At 39.4% G+C, this 19,398-nt stretch overlaps 1 protein-coding gene across 7 annotated transcripts in view; it reads right to left on the minus strand.

Annotated features, from left to right (window-relative positions):
* Positions 1-3,961: 3,961 nt before the first annotated feature.
* Positions 3,962-19,398, minus strand: part of SLTM (SAFB like transcription modulator) — a 56,976-nt gene continuing 41,539 nt past the window's right edge. For 5 of the 7 annotated variants that reach the window (XM_010339610.3, XM_074393836.1, XM_039468894.2 and 2 more), the window contains 12 exons: positions 18,624-18,773; positions 18,293-18,396; positions 18,026-18,192; positions 17,490-17,575; positions 16,942-17,105; positions 14,318-14,498; positions 13,469-13,593; positions 12,251-12,421; positions 11,100-11,414; positions 10,851-10,995; positions 8,538-8,698; positions 3,962-5,013 (listed from right to left, as the gene is read on the minus strand). In XM_010339610.3, the coding sequence (XP_010337912.1) occupies positions 4,905-5,013; positions 8,538-8,698; positions 10,851-10,995; positions 11,100-11,414; positions 12,251-12,421; positions 13,469-13,593; positions 14,318-14,498; positions 16,942-17,105; positions 17,490-17,575; positions 18,026-18,192; positions 18,293-18,396; positions 18,624-18,773 (1,878 nt within the window). In that variant the 3' untranslated portion in view covers positions 3,962-4,904. Of the gene's footprint in view, positions 5,014-8,537; positions 8,699-10,850; positions 10,996-11,099; positions 11,495-12,250; positions 12,422-13,468; positions 13,594-14,317; positions 14,499-16,941; positions 17,106-17,489; positions 17,576-18,025; positions 18,193-18,292; positions 18,397-18,623; positions 18,774-19,398 lie in introns of those variants that run through there. The other 2 variants (XM_074393835.1, XM_074393837.1) reach the window with 2 other exon arrangements.

Raw genomic sequence — 19,398 nt, forward strand, 5'->3', positions numbered from 1 at the left:
TCCAGCCTGGGTAACGAGCGAAACTCCGTCTCAAAAAAAAAAAAATACAAAAATTAGCCAGGCATGGTGGCAGGCGCCTGTAATCCCAGCTACTTGGTAGGCTGAGGCATGAGAATCGCTTGAATATGGGAGATGGAGGTTGCAGTCAACTGAGATTGTGCCATTGTACTCCAGCCTGAGTGACAGTGAGATACAATCTCAAAAAAAAAAAAAAAAAAAAAAAAGGCAACTGTCTCTGTCCAAATTAAAGGTTACTGTTTGAGCTTTTGATGGGCTCAGTCTCATAAACTGATGAAAATGTAACCGCTGAGTAGATTTCATACTCATTTCCTAACCCTGTTGGCAAATCCAGGTGGGAAACTATACATGGTGAGCACGGAGCCAAGATGATTTCATGGGTAATGTTTATGCCTGGGGCAGGCATCTCACCTTCAGACAGCATGAATTCCAGGCTAAGAGCTCTTAGTCTGGGCAGCCTGTCCCTAAACAATCCCCTTTCTTACTGGTGGCTGCACCAAAGGGTGGCTTAAGTATTCGATCTTTAAAAAGTGTGTTACACAAATGCAATTTCAAGACAAAGCCCAGGCTCCCCCATCCTAACCAGATTGCTCTCCCTATGTCCCTGTTGTAAAAATTCTGAATCCTTTACATGGTTATTCATTCATCCAGCATTTACTGAGTGCTGTATCCCAGGGGCCAGGGATACAGCAATGAAAATAAAAAACAGACAAAAACAGCTGTCCTTCTGGAGCTTACTTCAAGTAGGAAAGATGGATTATAGATTAGATGGGAAGGAGGGGGAATGCCGAGAAAGGGAGTGCGGCAATTTTATTTTGAGATGAAACCTCTTGTCACCCGGGCTGGAGTGCAGTGATGCGATCTCAGCTCACTGCAACCCCCACCTCCAGGGTTCAAGCAATTATCCTGCCTCAGCCTCCCAAGCAGTTGGGATTACAGAGGTGTTTGCCACCATGCCTAGCTAATTTTTTTGTAATTTTAGTAGAGACAAGGTTTCATCAGGTAATTACCAAATTACCTGCCAGGCTAGTCTCGAACTCCTGACTTCAGGTGATCCACCCACCTCTATCTCCCAAAGTTCTGGGATTACAGGCGCAAGCCACTACACCTGGCCTAAGTGTGGCAATTTTAAATAAAATCAGAGGAGGCATGGTTGAGAAAATGACAATTTAGCTAAGAACTGAAGCAATGAGGAAGCAAGGCACATGGCTATCTGAGGAAAAGAACTGCAGATGAAGGAGTGAGCAAAAGCAAAAGGCTTGAGATGGGACACTATTGTCAACACATGAGACAGTAGCCAGTGTGGAAACCAAGTGAACAAGGAGGAGAGTAGTGGGAAATGAGGTGAAACACTGAATACATTCCATAGATGGAAAGACACTAGAGGGCTTAGAGGGGAAGTTGGTCCTCTCAGAGAGAAAACATAAGACAGTAGCCATGAAGACATAAATACTGGTGATTTTGGTACAGAATATATAGGTGAACATTAACTACATGATACCTGCTCCTAAGGCCTGGCTAGAATGGCTAAGTCAAAAGGAAAGAGAAAGAAAGAAGCTTATCTGTAGGAAGCACTTAAAAGATTTCAGGAAACACTTGGTTTCAGATAAAAATAAACAGTATTTGTTGAATGTGTGTGTGTGTTTTTTAATAAGAGACAGAGTCTTGCTCTCTTACCCAGGCTGGAGTGCAATGGCGTGGTTTTGGCTCACTGCAACCTCCACCTCCGGGGTTCAAGCGATTCTCCTGCCTCGGCCTCCCAAGTAGCTGGGATTACAGGCGCCCGCACCATGCCCAGCTAAGTTTTCTATTTTTAGTAGAGACAGGGTTTCACCCTGTTGGCCAGGCTGGCCTCGAACTCCTGACCTTGTGATCCACCGTGTCTGGCGAGTGGTGTGTTTTAAGGGATATTATTAATTTTACCTTCGGCACCCTTACTGAGTTGAAGATGGTGATTAAATTACTTGAGAGGATCAGTTTGTATGTAACTGCACGTGGTAAATTTGAGGTGTTTGATAGAAATGCTAATTAAGCAATTATTGGAGGTACTAGAAGAGATTCATCTTTAAGGCAGAGAGATGGACTGGATAAGGTTCTTTATAAATGCAAAAAAAACTGACAGTTTTTTCAATAAGGATTCAGTGTTTGTTAAGATGTGTCAAGTATGGAGGAACTAAGTTAAGTGACAATCCAGGCAGAAAGGTTTTAAATGTTTTAATTACTGCATATATTTAAGAACTCGAGATTTTTTTCTACGTAATTCTTAAGCTTTTAATTTTATTTTACAATTATTTTTGGCATGTGTAGTTTCTGACATCAGCATCTTGCCCAACTTACAAAGACTGGCTGCTGTCTTTCTTCAATCTTTTCTGCATCATATATGCTGTCTGTAGCTTCTAACTCACTGATGTCATTGCATTGTGGCGAAATATATGGATTGTGTATCCAGCACATGGGGAATGGCACATTTTCCCCCATTCTCTTGGCTTTGAGGAGTCTATCTTCCTTAATAAAAACCTTTAAATAGACTGGGTGCAGTGGCTCACTCTTGTAATCCTAGCACTTTGGGAGGCCAAGGCGGGTGGATCATGAGGTCAGGAGTTATAGACCAGCCTGGCCAACACAGTGATAATACAAAATTACAAATACTAAAAATAGAAAAATAAACTTAGCCTGGTGGCTGGCGCCTGTAATCCCAGCTACTTGGGAGGCTAAAGCCAGAGAATCGCTTGAACCCGAGAGGTGGAGGCTGCAGCAATGAGCCAAGATCACTGCAGTGAGAGATCTCGCCATTGCACTCCAGCCCGGGCGACAGAGCGAGACTGTCTTAAAAACAAAACAAACCCCCTCTAAATTAGATTTTCACTCTTGACCGTGAGCCAGCCAGATCGCTGCTAGCTGCTGTGCTGGATCATTGACAGTCACTCAACCTCAATGCCAGCATATCAGGTGGTTTTGTCAGGTTTTCTGAACTTAAAAAAGCCATCTCCATGGCAACCTGAGTAAAAAAATAATTACCTATAGTGTCTGTAGGCTCGTACCTTCAGTGTAAGTGTAGAAAAGACTGAAACAAATCAAGGATCTAATGTTTAAAATGCAGGTTACTATCCAGATTCCCATCTGAAAACTGGTCAGGTCAGCAATTCTACCTATGGCTAGGAGGATTCTTTTGAGTATTAGGAAAGCGAACACACGTCAAACATTTAGCACATTGCCCAGCACATAAAGCGCTTAGCCAATGTTAGCAGCTGTATGATAATCCCTTCTAAGAAGCATAGTCCCTCTCTACAAACGAGGAAACAATGAGAAGTGACATTCTAACCCAAAGTCACCAACATTCACTCCAGTGGATACTGAGGCTTCTGTGCCACTCTACATAATGTTGTGATCAAGAAATGAAGCAGACCTCCCAAACACCGATGCACACACTCAACCTTTTCCCACAGCTGTATGACTGGGAATGGCAGAAAAGGCTAAGAAATCCAGAGAAGTCCCAAAGTGCCAGTTGTCCAAAGGGCCAGAGACCACAGTACCTTGGTTGCCCACGGCACTCTGAAGTCTGAGCCATCTCACGGGCATGACCATACCAAGCATACAGACTGCTGAATTTACCAAGAATTTAGACCATCTGGATTATTCGTCACTGATTTAGATAAAGGGATGTGGGAAGCTTTTTTGAAAGAAAAGCATTTACCTTGAAGGGCCTTCCTAAAAGAGATGCCTTTTTTTAAAAAAAGCCATAGGATCAGTGGTTAAGTCTCTAACATATGAACAGCATATGCTGCCCGCTAATGAGATGAAGAGTCTAAGCTAGATTTATTTCTAAGGAACAAAGACCAAAAGACTGCCTTTATAGCACTATACCTCGTCAGTTACCTTGGGCTGAACTGCAGAAAGAACTTGATGACTAACACCTAGAACGCTGGACACAAAGACACACACATTTCCAGGTGTGGATTTTTATTTTCACAAAAAGACAACAATGTCTTCCCACATACAAGTATTTACAAAACCCAACTGATTCACCCATCTAGAACCTGGGTTTTCGTTCCACTTCTCAACATAGTTGGGAACATGGAAACATTAATACCCACACAATTCCCAGAGATGGAATTTATCCATTAAACAGTGCAGATTACCTAAAAGTGCACTTACCTGCACAACTCAGTCTAAGAACCTTGTGAAACAAACCTCATGGCCAAGGTTTCATTAATCTATTTGGTTTCATACCATGCAAACCTGAACAAGTGTGCTGCTACACTAAACCGAAAATCGGTTCTCATTTTACAATTAAAAAGGTTCTCAACACTTTAGCAACTATACAGAATATGAAGGTTTATTTCAAAAAAGTTTACATTTTTTTAAACCAGGATACACAGATGCACTTAATGTAACAGTACCTTCTGCAAAAATAGGTTACATAATACTCAGAAATGCAAGAACAATCTTATTCTCTAAAAATTAGACAGCTAAGACTTCTTAAGCTTAGACAGCCTTCAAAAGGGAGGCTGAAAATGCTTGGTGAAAAGAAGTAACTCTAGAGCCAGACACCACAGAGCTAAGGCTGCAAATTAAACCACTACCACACAGCTGCAAACTACTCTTTATATTCACACAGCGTTAAACAAAATGAATTCAATTTCATCTTTTCAAATGTGTCTTGGTGCTGCAAGAAAAAAAGTCGAATGATACACAAAACTATTAAAAGTTACAACAGAACTATTTAAACTTCTCCAAAATTGAGAAAAGCAATCATGTTAAATTTTTAAAAAGAAAAAGTCTGACGGAACTCTCAAGCAAGTCAAAGGTCCTCTTCATAAGTAGTCAAGTAAAGTTTACAAGAGTTTTCAATAAATTATCTTAAAACCAGGGCAGAGAGCTCATTTTCAGAATCGTCGTGGAGGTCCGCCCTTAAATGGCTTAAATCCGGAACCACTTCCTCTTGGCATGGAATTGCCACTGATTTGTACAATTCTATTAATTGGGGATGCATTACTGAAAAAGGTTTAAATGAAAAAAAAATGTAAGAGAACAAAGAACAAATCATCACTGCAGATACTTACACGGCACTTACCATTTGCCAGGCACTGTTCTTGCTACTTTATCCAAAATAAATCATTTACTCTTTTCAACAGTCCTTTGAGATCTGAATCATTACTAACCCCACTTTACTGATGAAGAAACAGATCTGGAGGTTGAGTAACTCCGAAGGTCACAAAGCAAATAAAATGGTGGAGCAGAGATTTGAACCTGGGCAATCTCACTTTGAAGCGCCACTACTTCATAAGCCATTTGCTGATATGCACATGGACGGATTATAGCAGTAGATCTCTTAAGTGTGGATGCCAAACCAGCAGCAGTAGCAACAGTTACAACAGGCCTGTTAGAAATGCAAATTCTTACCCCCATCTCAGACAACTGAGAAGGAACTCTTGGGGAGGGACCCCCAGCAACCTGTGTTTTTTTGGGGGTTTTAAAAAATACATATATATATATTTAGACAGGGACTCACTCCCTTCACCCAGGCTGGAGTGCAGTGGCACAATCATGGCTCACTGCAGCAACCCTTGACTTCCTGGGCTCAGGTGATTCTCCCACCTCAGCCTCCAGAGTAGCTGGGACTACAGGCAAGCACCACCATGCTCAGCTAATTTTTTTATTTTCAGTAGATACAGGGTTGCATCATGTTGGCCAGGCTGGTCTCGAACTCCTGGGCTCAAAAGATCTGCTGGCCATGGCCTCCCAAAGTCCTGGAATTATAGGCATGAGCCACCATGACCAGGCAACCTGTGTTTTAACAAGCCCTCCAAATGATTCTGTTGTTTGCTAAAGCTTGTGAACTAAATCATAGGAAGTAATGTAAGAAATATTTCTGGAATATTTATCTGTAACAACAGAGCAGATGGTAGTAAGACAGAAAAGGCAGACCCTCTCCCCACCCCAAAAAAACCATCAATAGGCCAGGTGTGGTGGCTCAGGCCTGTAATCCCAACCCTTTGGGAGGCTGAGGCAGGAGGACCAAGGAGAATTGCTTGAAGTTGTGAGGCACAGGTTACAGTGAGCTGAGATCATGCTACTGTACTCCAGCTTAGGCGACAAAGTGAGACTCTGTCTCAGAAAAAACCATTAACAAACCACACAATAAAAATCTACAGTGAAAGCCAGTGGCAAATGCCTATAATCCCAGTACTTTGGGAGTCCGAGGCCGGAGGATCACCTGAGGACAGGAGTTCAAGACCAGCCTGTCTAACAAGGTAAAACCTGTGTCTACTAAAAATACAAAAAATTAGCTGAATGTGGTGACACATGCCTGTAGTCGTAGCTACCTGGGAGGCCAAGGAAGGAGAATCACTTGAACCCACGAGGCAGAAGTTGCAGTGAGCTGAGATTGCACCACTGCACTCCAGCTTGGGCAACAGAGCCTTTGTTGTTGGGGGTAGGGGGGTGGGGGGAACTACAGTGAAAAGGTTCAGGCAGAGTAGAACTAAATTATAAAAAAGCTTAAATACCAAGCTAAGGAATTTCGGCTTGATCCTGTGACCTGCAGCAGCTGCTTTTTATGGTTTTAGAGCAGTAAATGGTATAACAAAATGGGGGTTTTAACAATTTAGAAATAGGGTAATGGAGCATGAAAAGAATCATTTGGGAAGATCATACAGAAGCTGAAATGAGGAAGAAGGAATAAGTATGAGAAACATTTTTTGTAGAGACGGGGTTTTGTCATGTTGCCCAGGCTGGTCTTTAACTCCTCAGTTCAAGTGATCCACCTACCTTGGCTTCCCAAAGTGCTGAGATTACCGGTGTGAGCCACTGCCTGAGAAACATTAAAAATAAATAAATAAATACAATGAAACAGCCAGGCATGGTGGCTCATGCCTGTAATCCCAGCACTTTGGAAGGCCGAGACAGACAGATCATGAGGTCAGGAGTTCAAAACCAGCATGGCCAACTACAAAAATTAGCCAGGAGTGGTGGTGTACGCACGTAATCCCAGCTACTTGGGAGGATGAGGCAGGAGAATCTCTTGAAAGCTGAGATCAGCCACTACACTTCAGCCTGGGCAACAGAGCAAGACTCCGTCTCAAAAAAAAAAGAACCACACTTAGAAATGTATGCTAGAAATGAAGAAAAGTAAAGACGAGGCCCCTGTTTTTCCAGTCAGGATGAGTGAAAGGGGTGGTGGCACTATCAAATTAAAAGAAGCTGGAGGCAACAAAAGGGACACAAAAGTTTGAAATAGGAAAGAAATGAGTTTGACTGTGACCTCAAATTCATGGAAACAGAAAAGCACTTACATGGCAATAGTAACATGAAACTGAAGAGAAACAGCAGTGTCTAAAGCTTAGCCATACGAAGGAGCATGCAAAGGCAGTCACAAGGGCAGAAAGAAAATAATGGTGCCTTAGAAAACAGACTCCCTCAAAATAAAGAAAAGCGACCGTGTGAAACAGTGTTTAAGCACCAAGGAGCCTGACAACTATGAAAATAAAAGAATCTATATTTATCAAGAGAAAAGTCATCTGTGACCTTTACAAACCAATACAATGAATGTTGAGCTTGTGCAGGCTTACTGAAGTTTAATGTTAGAAGTGTGACCATGGAATGATAGTGACCTGGTTAACAGAATCTCCTAAGAAAGAGGAATGGGAAAGAAAGGAGGACATGAAAGAGACGGGGAAGCTGAAAACGTGTTGGGTGAAAGGCCACATCCGACCTTGGTGTGAAGACAAAGTAAAGCTCGCTTCTCAACATATGAACAGATTTTGTGTTAAAAGTCTAAAAGCTTTGCCAAGAGTTTTAAAAGGGAGGAAACAGAACATACTTTCAGTTTTTTCTTCCTAAGAATTTGAGGAATGCTAGGTAGGGAAAAGATGATGGTTCCAATGTGAGGTTAAGATTCATTACCTAGGCTGGGTGGAGTGGCTCACACCTGTAATCCCGGCACTTTGGGAGGCTGAGGCAGGCGGATCACCTGAAGACAGGAGTTCAAGACTATCCTGAGCCAACATGGTGAAACCCCGTCTCTACTAAAAATACACAAATTAGCCGCGCATGGTGGCCCACACCTTGTAATCCCAGCTACTCAGAAGGCTGAGATGAGAGAATTGGTTGAACCCGGAAGGCAGAGGTTGCAGTCAGCCAAGATAGTGCCACTGCACTCCAGCCTGGGCAACAAAGACTCCATCTCAAAAAAAAAAAAAAAAAAAAAAAAAGGATTCATTATCTACTAGATCCTGCCATACATACATACATACCCATATCTAGATCAACTTGCCAGAATGTCACTGAATTCATTTACAAGAAAGAATACAAACTAACACATTAATATCAGCTGTTCTGCAAACACTCTTTTGGAAACTTTGAGTGGATAAAGGGAAATGTTCGGGCAGACCTAGGGTTTTCACTAGTTGCAATTCAGTCTCTCATTAATGTCAGAAGAAACTATAACGACTTTTATGGAAAGGATAAAGTGTTGGTTGTGTGCTGGCAGAAAAAGTCTAAATTGGTTAGTTATTTACCTTGAATGTTGGGTTATCATGCCTGCTCCTGCCCGGCCGTCACCCATTCGCCTTGTATCATGATAGCTAGGCCCTTGAGAGGGTGGACCATGCCACTCTTTCCTTGGTCCACTTGTGTCCCGTCCATGGCGTTCAACCACATGTCGCTCCTCAGGATAGTGCTAAAAGAATAGTATATGAAAAGTCACTTGGCTGGGCACAGTGGCTCTTGCCTGTAATCTCAGCACTTTGGGAGGCCAAGGTGGGCAGATCACCTGAGGTCAGGAGTTTGAGACCAGCCTGGCCAACATGGTGAAACCCTGTTTCTATCAAAAATACAAAAAATTAGCTGGATGTGGTGCCATGTGCCTGTAATCCCAGCTACTCGGATGGCTGAGGCAGGATAATCGCTTGAACCTGGGAGGGGGAAGCTGCAGTGAGCCAAGATGGTTCCATTGCACTCCAGCCTGGGCAGCAAGAGTGAAAATCTGTCTCAAAAAAAAAAAAAGTAACAACACCCTCAGTTTCATACCAACTTACTTATATTGGTGTCCTTTTAATGTCAGAAGCAAATCAGTAAGACATCTGACAAGATAAGATAAAAGGATGAGTAATTCAACAGCATATGAAAAGAGTTTATATCTATTTTGTAGCAAGAAGCTACTTAGGCTTCAGGGAAGGATACGGAGGAAATGATTCAAATTTTATCCTTCTTTTTTGAGATGGAGTCTCGCTCTGCTACCAGGCTGGAGTGCAGTGGCGCAGTCTCGACTCACTGTAACATCTACCTCCCAGGTTCAAGCGATTCTCCTGCCTCAGCCTCCTGAGTAGCTGGTAGTACAGATGCATGCCACCACGCCCAGCTCATTTTTGTATTCTTAGTAGAAATGGGGTTTCCCCATGTTGGCCAGGATGGTCTCGATCTCTACACTTCGTGATCCACCCGTCTTGGCCTCCCAAAGTGCTGGGATTACAGGTGTGAGCCACTACGCCTGGCCAATTCCTTTTTTTAAATTTTTAATGTTTTTTGGAGACACGATCACACTGTTGCCCAGGTTGGAGTACTTACTGCATTGCGACTATAACTACTCCAACTCTTAACTGCTGGGCTAAAGCAATCCTCCTGCTTCAGCCTCCTGCCTAGCTGGGACTACAGGGTGTGCACCACCATGCCCAGCTAACTTTTTAATTTTCTTATAGAGATGAGGTCTCACTATATTGCCCAAGGTGGTCTTGAACCCCTGGCGTCAAGTAATCCACCTGCCTTGGCCTTCAAAGTGCTGGGATTACAGGCATGAGCCACCAGGCCTGGCCATTAATTTATATATCTCTATTTCCTGGCATCCAAGTGCTTTTTGACCCTTCATTATTTCAAATGCTTGGATTTTACATTTATTTTAAGAAGGCACAGACAGAGATCAAAACCTTAAGACAAGTCAGGGTGGGGCCGATAATCAGCCCATCAGGACAACATGCAGACAGCACACAGAAACAGGAGTTATCAACTTGTTTTACATCGTACTAGTTAGTATTATGGCACTTAGAAGGTGATACATTCATAACTATGGAAAACAGAGTAGTGAACACTCTGTTTAAAGCTATTTAGGTCATTGCACCCAACCAAGAATATTTTTTTAAAAAAGAAAAAGTGAGAAGGAAACATAAGTAGGGGCCAAAGATTCTGGATCCAGTTTGAAAGCCTTAATTTCTCAAAAAGAAATAAAATCAAAGAAAGGCTTAGGCAGGGCGGGTCGGCTCACATCTGTAATCCCAGCACTTGGGAGGCTGAGCGAGGCAGATCATAAGATCATGAGATCGAGACCATCCTGGCTAACACGGTGAAAACCTGTCTGTATGAAAAATACAAAAAAATCAGCTGGGTGTGGTGGCACGTGCCTGTAGTCCCAGATACTCGGGAGGCTGAGGCAGGAGAATCACTTGAATCCGGGAAGTGGAGGTTGCAGTGAGCCAAGATCGCACCACTATACTCCAGCCTAGGCAACAGAGCAAGACCTTGTATCAAAATAAAAAAGAAAAAAAGAAAAAAAAAAAGGCTCCTTTACCAAATGAACAATTCTTAAATTTCTCTGGGAAGTTTAAAAAAAAAAAAGGAGTATTTCAAGGCTAGTACTTTAACTCTCCAGACTACTGATGATCAACTACTGACAGTAAAGTATGAGGAAAATATAGATTCAGTTTACCAATTAATGCCTCTCAACCATTCCTATCTAACTAATCTAGGCCACATCAAAATGCTACTGTATATCCAGAGTAGCTCATAAATCCTCTAAATGTATTTGTGCAGGCTGGCTGCAAACCTCCCACAGCATTTACCTGTGCTCCACTTCCTCGATCTGTGATGACTCCTCTGTCTCCATCTCTGCTCCCGTACCCCGAGGTGCTGCTACGATTCCCAGGGGGGGCACCTCTCACGCTGTGCCCTGATACTTCTCTCCCAGATCTTTCTGGTCTTTCGACTCTGTTAAACAAACATAAAAACATACATGATCCAAACTTTAATCTTAACTTTTTTAACCCTGATGGATTAGACCATCAAGAGAGCATTACAAAGTATACAGCTACCTTGTTTCCCGTTTGTCAGTGGACATGCTTCCTTCACTTTTCCAGCTGGTGGGTCTGGAAGGATTAGGCCCTGCCTCTCGAGGATGTCTAGGATGAGTGATGTCAGGCCTGTCATGAATGATCACTGTTCTCCTTTCGTCTCGCTCCCCTCGTACTTCTCGCCTGTCTGATTCTCTAAGTTCATTTCTTGGTGGTGGAGGCTCATTTCTTCTGGAGTCACTGAAATTTTTGGGATATCTTTCAAAGCTTGGATCTTCCCTTCGTGCAGTAGGTCGTGCTTTTTTCCCTTCACTTTGACCAACAAAGCGATCCCGCCTATTGATTAGAAACAAAGAATATAGGTCCTAGAAGTGCTTACTTGAGTGCTTAATTCTTCTTAACTTTGTCTGCATAACCTATAATGATGAAACCAAAAAATGAACTTAAGGCAAAGCCATGGAAAAAAGCTAGTTATTATTACAACTCATTTTCTTTTAAACTGAACTAAGTGTCTAGCCTAAAGGTTGGTTTTTTAGCATTCAGGAGAAATGATACCAAACACTCAAAGTCACTACCAAGCTAAATAATGCTTTACTGCTATTAACAGTTGAGGCACATCCAAAGCAATCAGTGCTCCTACAGTTTTAAAGGTAAGAAGAGGCTGGATGTGGTGGTTCATGCTTATAATCTCAGCATTTTGGGAGGCCAAAGTGGGTGGATCACTTGATCCCAGAAGTGTGAGACCGGCCTGGCCAACATGGCAAAACCCTGTCTCTACTAAGAATACAAAACTTAGCCAGGTGTGATGGTGCATGTCTATAATCCCAGCTACTTGGGAGACTGAGGCATGAGAATCGCTTGAACCCAGGAGGCAAAGGTTGCAGTGAGCCAAGATCGCACCACTGCACTCTAGCCTGGGAGACAGAGTGAGACTCTGTCTCAAAAAAAAAAATAAATAAATAAATATAAGGAGATAAATCAAGCTATTTAGTGGTGTTCTATTTAATTAATTTGGAATACTGACTCACATTCACTTTAACAGAAACAAAAATCATGTAATTTGTTCTGAACATTCAGTTCTGACCTGATAGTTAATTAAGATTTTAGGAGAAACAGTTATCACTAGCAAGTCTCATAAAACAAATATAATAATTTTCAACATATCTATCTACCTTTCAAAAGATGAAGACTGTACTGCTGAACTCTCAGGAAACCTGCCCCTCTCTCGGTGATCAAAGTCATTAAATCTGTTCTGTTGGCGAGAGTAGTCAGATCCATGGCCAAATCGTGCATCTGTATCTAGAGACAACTTTTTATTGTCGCTCCAGTAAGGATCATCTCGCCTTGAAGAGAAATATTTGCTCGTTTACATAAATTACTTCCACAGTAGTCAAACAACATTTACTTGGAGTCATACATACCACATGTTAGAACTGTGGACACAACAGGGCTAGTAAACTCAAGATATAACACACTCAGTTAGGAGTACAAACTAGCAAAGACTTAATTGTTGAATGATGTAAAGTCAATAGTGTGAGAACAATTTAAATAGGAGAGAAAAATAGCTGAAAAACTGCCTGTCTTAAAATTATTAAACGAAAAGACAAACAAAATACTTGAAACCACTTTATAATAAAATTCTAACCAGCAGTTCACAACCTCTTCAGTTATCCTTAACTTTAGAAATGTTAGAGTGAAAGTCAGAAGCACAATTCATTCATTCCGCCTATTTCTCTATTTCTAAAATCAACTTAATTTCACAGAATTTATGTTAAGAAAATTAAATGGGCATATTTATATTTTTAAATCTATATGAAGTATGAGTGCAAACACACAATGGAATCTATCAATCTCAAGTTTATGACTTCCATTTCTATACTATCTGCACTACCTTTTTACAAACATTCAAAATCTGTTTAATTATTACTGAAGCCTAGCATGACAATGTATTTTCCATGTGTTTATATTTTAAGTGATCCTGAAAGGTAACAGTGAATTAGGTACTAGTTAAAAATACAATTAGCAGTGACTTTGTCCTAGATAACTGGTAATAACTCTAGCTCTGCAATATCACAGCAGCCTAATAGTCTGAGCATAGGACTATGAGTCCAGAGCGGTTATAATCCAGGTTCTGTCACTTCCAAAATATTTCAACAATGAAAATTCATAATGAAATACATTTGGCATCAGAAAGGCAGACAGGGCAAGAAATGCAGACTGTTCCCACTGACCAATGCACTGGGTCTACCCTAGTACTGTAATCCTTCCCATCCCTGTTGATCATGACTTTTATTCCAGTGATGGGAGCCTGCACTTTCCAATTCTCTAGTCTTAGCCTAAAGGGAATAAAATAGCAAGCGTAACTGTTAAGGAAGAAAGTGAGTAACTACCTGTGATCTACATCACGTGGGCGTTTCAAGGAATTCCTTTTTTCTTGTTCATAACGAAGCTGCTGTTGTTGCCGTCTGAGTTCCTCTCTTTCTCGAGCAATCCGTTCAGCTTCCTTACGACGTTCCTTCAGACAACAAAGAACGAAGAACCAACCAAGGCAAAATGGAAACGTAAGGTAAGTATACATGCAACCTTGTTTTAACCTTGTCACAAAGAAACCGCCATAAGCAAAGACCAGGCAAAAAAAACCTGGGATACATATATTTCATTTCAATAATCTAGGCTATAGCTATTGTTCTGTAACATTAAAAATAACAAGGACTGGGTGGTGAAAGTTGGCAAGTATTTGGGAAGGTCAAGTTTAGTTTTATTATTTGACTAAAACAAAAGCACCTAAAGGGAATTAGAAACAGCGTTCTTAATATGTATGGAGACTAAGTGCCTTAAAACCTTGAGGTGCAATTCTGCAAAGAGAGGCATTATTTCCTTCCAGCCTTGGAAAATCATTCCCACTATAATATGTAAGGAAATTGTTATTATTTTCTAAGACTGGGATAGTGACAGAGCCTGGATTACAACTACTCTGGACTCATAGTCCTATGCTCAGACTATTAGGCTGCCATGATATTGCAGAGCTAGAATTATTACCAATTATCTAGAACAAAGTCACTACTAATTGTATTTTTAATGAGTACCTAATTCACTGTTATATTTCAGGGACACTTAAGAGCTCATTAGCTAAACTCATTCTATAGACGCTTTACAATGAGTAAAGCAAATTTTAGGGCAAAAATCACAGAGTTTCAAAAAGGTGAGTTATTTAAGATGAAAAGATTTTCTGACTGCACCTGTTCAATACGAATGCGTTCCCTTTCCAAGCGTTCGCGTTCCATTCTCTCTCTCTCTAGTTTTTGCCTTTCAATTTCTAGGCGCTCTCTCTCTCTCTGTAAGCGTTCCCGTTCTTCCCGTTCACGAATTATTCTAATGCGTTCTCGCTCTCGACGCTCTCTCTCTGCAATCTCTCTTCGTCTACCAAAAATCAGTATTTAGAAATACTTAAATTATGCTAGCACTGTGTGAAAGAGAATAGCTTTGAATTTGAATTTTTCCTTGAGGTTGGCAATTTTAAATTTCAACTCAATCTAAGTAGTTTTAATGTAATTGGAAACATGATTCAAAGTAAAACTTTAAACAGATCCCAGTATTTTCACTTATTTGTAAATAAGACTGTCAACTGAGCAGCTAAATTTTATATAGAGTAGTTGCCTCTTAGATGATTCCTGTTTAAATAAAAATCACTATAATAGTCCATTAATCAATTGACATTTTAGAAGGATGTAATCTGCATATACAAATTTACGAAACTACAACTTCCGACACTTGTTTTTGATGGAAAAAGCTCTAATGCCTATTATATATTCTATTGTATCTCCTTAAACCCAATATATACTCTATTTTGATGATTTGGGATCATAACAATGAACATCAATAATAGCATATACTACATATAACAAAATGGCATCCTTAAGGGCTATTTTGGAATGTTTACTATCCTATAATAGATGCCTCCAGGTAACATGTTTTTCTGAATCAGACGTAGTTCAGTTGTTCACTGAACTGAACTGTTATTGTATTAGACTTTTAATTGTTATTTTCTTACTGTAAGGTAGTCAGCATCCTTTTCTGTCTATTATCAGCATGTCTTCCTCTAGTAACCCAGTGGTTCTCAAAGAGTCAGTATTATTTCTACAGAAATCGATGGGGTATTTTTAATTATCACAGTATCATGGGGCAGACACTAGTGTTTAGTATATGAGGATAAAGGAATCTAAGTATCTCACTGATGCACGGAGTAGTGAGGATAGTCATACACAACAAGAACCATCCAACACTTCTCACACCTTTCAGATGTCACAATGGACATTCATACCATTAAAATCAACCAAACACCTTAAGCAAAAATAACATCTGAGTCTAGAACTCAACTCCATTTTTAATAAATGCTAAGTTTGTTTGTTTTGACATGGTTTTATATATTCTAGAATTTCCAATAATGCAACTCTACATTAATAGAAGGAAAATTATACATTCTTGAGACCTTTACTAAGAGTTGCTCATGATTTCAGAAATCATGTCATAAGGTCAACATTACTTCTGGTATTTACTAACCAATACAGTGTATCAACTGACATATGTCAGTCTGTATTTGGAGCTGTCACATTCTCAGTGAGTCTAAATAGGGGTGCAAACATCTGATTACTTCATTAGGTCATGCCTAAACATTCATATCTGGAATATATATTTTTATTATAACTTATATTTCTCCTTTATATTATAGTGAAGTCATTACATTAAATTTTTGGGAAATTATTAGTATAGGTTAAGTATGTTATGTATCAATTTCATTTCAGAACAGTAAAGGCATTGCAACATTTTTTCATATAAAAAGGACTTTGGTCTCATAGGGTTTGAGGATCACTGCTCTAGTTGCTCCTCAATCCCACTCTCCTCTCAATCTGTTGTCAACTAAATAAAACAGGAAACTAGGCACATTTGAACCTCATCTTTAGAAAGAGAAAATGGGTTCTGTGTGCTACAAGGATTACTTACTTTTAGTAAAGTTATGTGGCAATTATTGTACAGTATTATCTAAGTTGCTAAAAGTATCTCTGGTAGTTCCTAACACTCTTGTGAATGAGTAGATCAAATTCCATGACAAGTAACCACTGGACAAGATAGGTAACATTTGAAAAAATATACTATAAAACACACTCACAAGACTATTTTAAGTGTCATCCAAAAACTGATATACAAAAGTAAACTGGCCCTCATAATGAACTGTTGAGATATGGTCACTAAAAATGGAAACATCTTGCTTTGTTTATATTTTCCATTTGTTTTAAAGAGAATGCTTGCTTTGGCATACAATCTAAATACCATTAGGCTCATAGAGCAAATCTTCCTTCTCTTAGGCACTAATGCAAACAATAAATTTTTGCTAAATTTGTTGTTAAAATTTCAAATTACAGAATTTGAAAACTATAGCTACTCTGAAACGATCTTATCTCAAATTTTTCCTTTAAAGTCATGTTTTTTATGGCAGCAGCTTTGGTGTTGAGGAAAGAGCATTGGACTTGGAGTCAGAAGACTTGGGTCTGAGTCCCGACTCTGCCACTTGTTAGCCATGTGGCACTGGAAGAGTCATTTAGCCTCTCTGGGCCTCTGTTTTTTTCAACTGTATAATGGGCATAACTAGCCTTACAGAACCATTGAGTTGGAGATAACAGATGAAAAAGCACCTTGTAAATTGTAAAGTGCTATGCAAACTTAATAAATCATTAGTAGCTACCATAATTCTTTAAGGTGGCAAACAGTTTTCTGTGGGATTACAATTTCCAGAAATCTGGCTTACAACTAGTGTTAAATATTTACCTATATTTAAAGACAGATATAAAATAGATTATTTTCCTACCTTCGAAGTTCCATTGCTCGTCGCAGCCTTTCAAAACGAAACACATGTTCTTTCAATCTTTGTTCCTTCATCTTTTCAAAAGTTAAGATCTCTTTCCTTCTGTAGTCTTTATCTCTTTTTTTATCTAGACTAGCTCTCTCCTTTTCTTTACTTCTTCCATGAACCTATAGAAAAAAAGTATAAAAACACTAGAAATTAAAATAATGTGAGGCTTTTTCTTTTCTTTTCTTTTCTTTTTTTTTTTTTTAAAGATGGGGTTTCACCATGATGGCCAGGCTGGTTTTGAACTCCTGACCTCCGGTGATCCACCCACCTTGGCCTCCCAAAGTGCTAGGATTACAGGCGTGAGCCACCAAGCCCGGCAGAGGCTTTTTAAAATTTTTTTTTCCCCAAGTTTAGCAGGTCACTTAAAAAGTTCAAATGACTAGTAACATTTTCTTAGGTTTGCTAGCATGCAAGTACACAAAGACGGTTATGGGAAAAAAAACCAATCATTTTATTTGGTAAACAGCTTAAGTAGTATACAACCATCCTGATCAGAGACTTACTTTCTCATATCTTCCTCTTCTTGACGGTCTACAATGATCTCCTTTAGTTTGGTCTAATATTACCATATGTCCTGGACTCTTTGAACCTAAGGGAAAAAATTATACAAAATAAGTGCCTAAAAATTTTCATTGAAAAATAAAACAGGTAAAAATGCTAAATTCTGATAGTCAAAAACCAATACAAGAAATAAAAAACCTACTCATTCTACAAGAACTTAAATGCAAAGAGTTTTTAAACAGTTCAGTCTGCTAACAGAAATTCTTTCAGTGATAGCAAAAGATCCTAACTCAATACTACTGATCAATGACCATTTTAAGTCAGCTGAGAATATTAAAAGAGCTTAGATGGAAGAACACACTCTGTTTCCCCAGAACAGAAAAGAAGACCATTCCTCCTACTAGACTTCCTTTCCTACCACAATGACATCTAACAACAAAGCTTACGTATCTGGATTGTAATTTCAGGTTTTCCCTTCCGCTGTAAAAATTAAGCAGCAGAATGCATTAGAAAGGAATTGAAAAGATGGATAGCATACTTATTCGCTTCTTTTCTTCACTTTTTTTAATCGATTCTGATGTTTGGCCACTTGCTCCATTATCATTCTTCTCATCTTTACCATCTATTTTCTTAGTATCCTTGCTTTCTTTTTTTTCACATTTCTCAGATGATCTTTTCTCTTCTTTTTTGATAGAGGCCTGTGTCCTGACCATACCACCCCAGACAAAAAAACACAATGAGTACTTCATAATGTAACAAAAAAGTCTATCTGCTTATCAAATAAATAAAAATAATAAATCCTTACTTGCTACTTCTATCACTCATATTTTTTTTATCTCCAGAACTTCTGGAACTACTCTTTTCATCATTTTCTTTCTTCATTTCTTTCTTAGAGGGATCACCTTTTACCTGAAAGGTTCGAACCAGAAGAACCATTTACACATAAGATTACATTTTTATGATTATAACAAGTGTGCTAATGGCAGAAAATTGGAAAAACATAGAAAATTATAAGGAAAGTAAAAAACTACAAATAAATAAAAATAATTCCTAATTCTATTCCCTGCTAGTGTTAACAACTTGAGTTGAGAATTAGCCATCAAATTAAACTTGCTTTGATAAATAGGTAAGCTTACTTTTTCAACAGAAATCAGCTGTCCATGCAGCTCAGTGCGATGAAGATGTGCAATACACCTGGACACCTCTGTGCTTGAAGACATAGTTACAATGCCATAGCATTTTGCCCCAGGACTTCGAGCATTTGTAACTACTTTTGCACTCAGAACCTATAAAATGAGACTGTAGTTTACAAAGTTTTATAATGTTATAACTACAAACACTTCTAAATATGTAAAACTTTACAACCAAAACTATAAAACTACTTAGATTGAGTTGAAATTTAAAATTGCCAACCTCAAGGAAAAATTCAGGGTGTATCTTATTCTGTTTCATATATATATATATATATATATATTTTTTTTTTTTTTTTTTTGAGATGGAGTCCTGCTGTCGCCCAGACTACAGTGCAGTGGTGCTATCTCAGCTCACTGCAAACTCCGCCTTCCAGGTTCAAGCAATTCCCCTCCCTCAGCCTCCCAAGCAGCTGGGATTGCAGACATATACCACCATGCCCAGCTTGTTTCATATTCCTATGATCACCATCTACCTTACTTATCTTAATAAATATTCAGGGGAACAATTTAAAGTGCCAGAAAGCAATTTAACCTTCTTTTTATGTTTATTTTCTCCCCTCAAATATGTAGCCAAAACACAATCTCATCAATGACTTGATGGCACAATTAATAAAAGCAAATAAATTGGATTTGAATCAAAATATCCCTATCATAGGTCCACCCTGAATATCTTTAGAGAAAAAAATGTTTCTACTATTTTATTGATGAGTATTATTCA

Source organism: Saimiri boliviensis, chromosome 2 (genome assembly GCF_048565385.1).
Source record: "Saimiri boliviensis isolate mSaiBol1 chromosome 2, mSaiBol1.pri, whole genome shotgun sequence".
Taxonomy (NCBI): Eukaryota; Metazoa; Chordata; class Mammalia; order Primates; family Cebidae; genus Saimiri; species Saimiri boliviensis.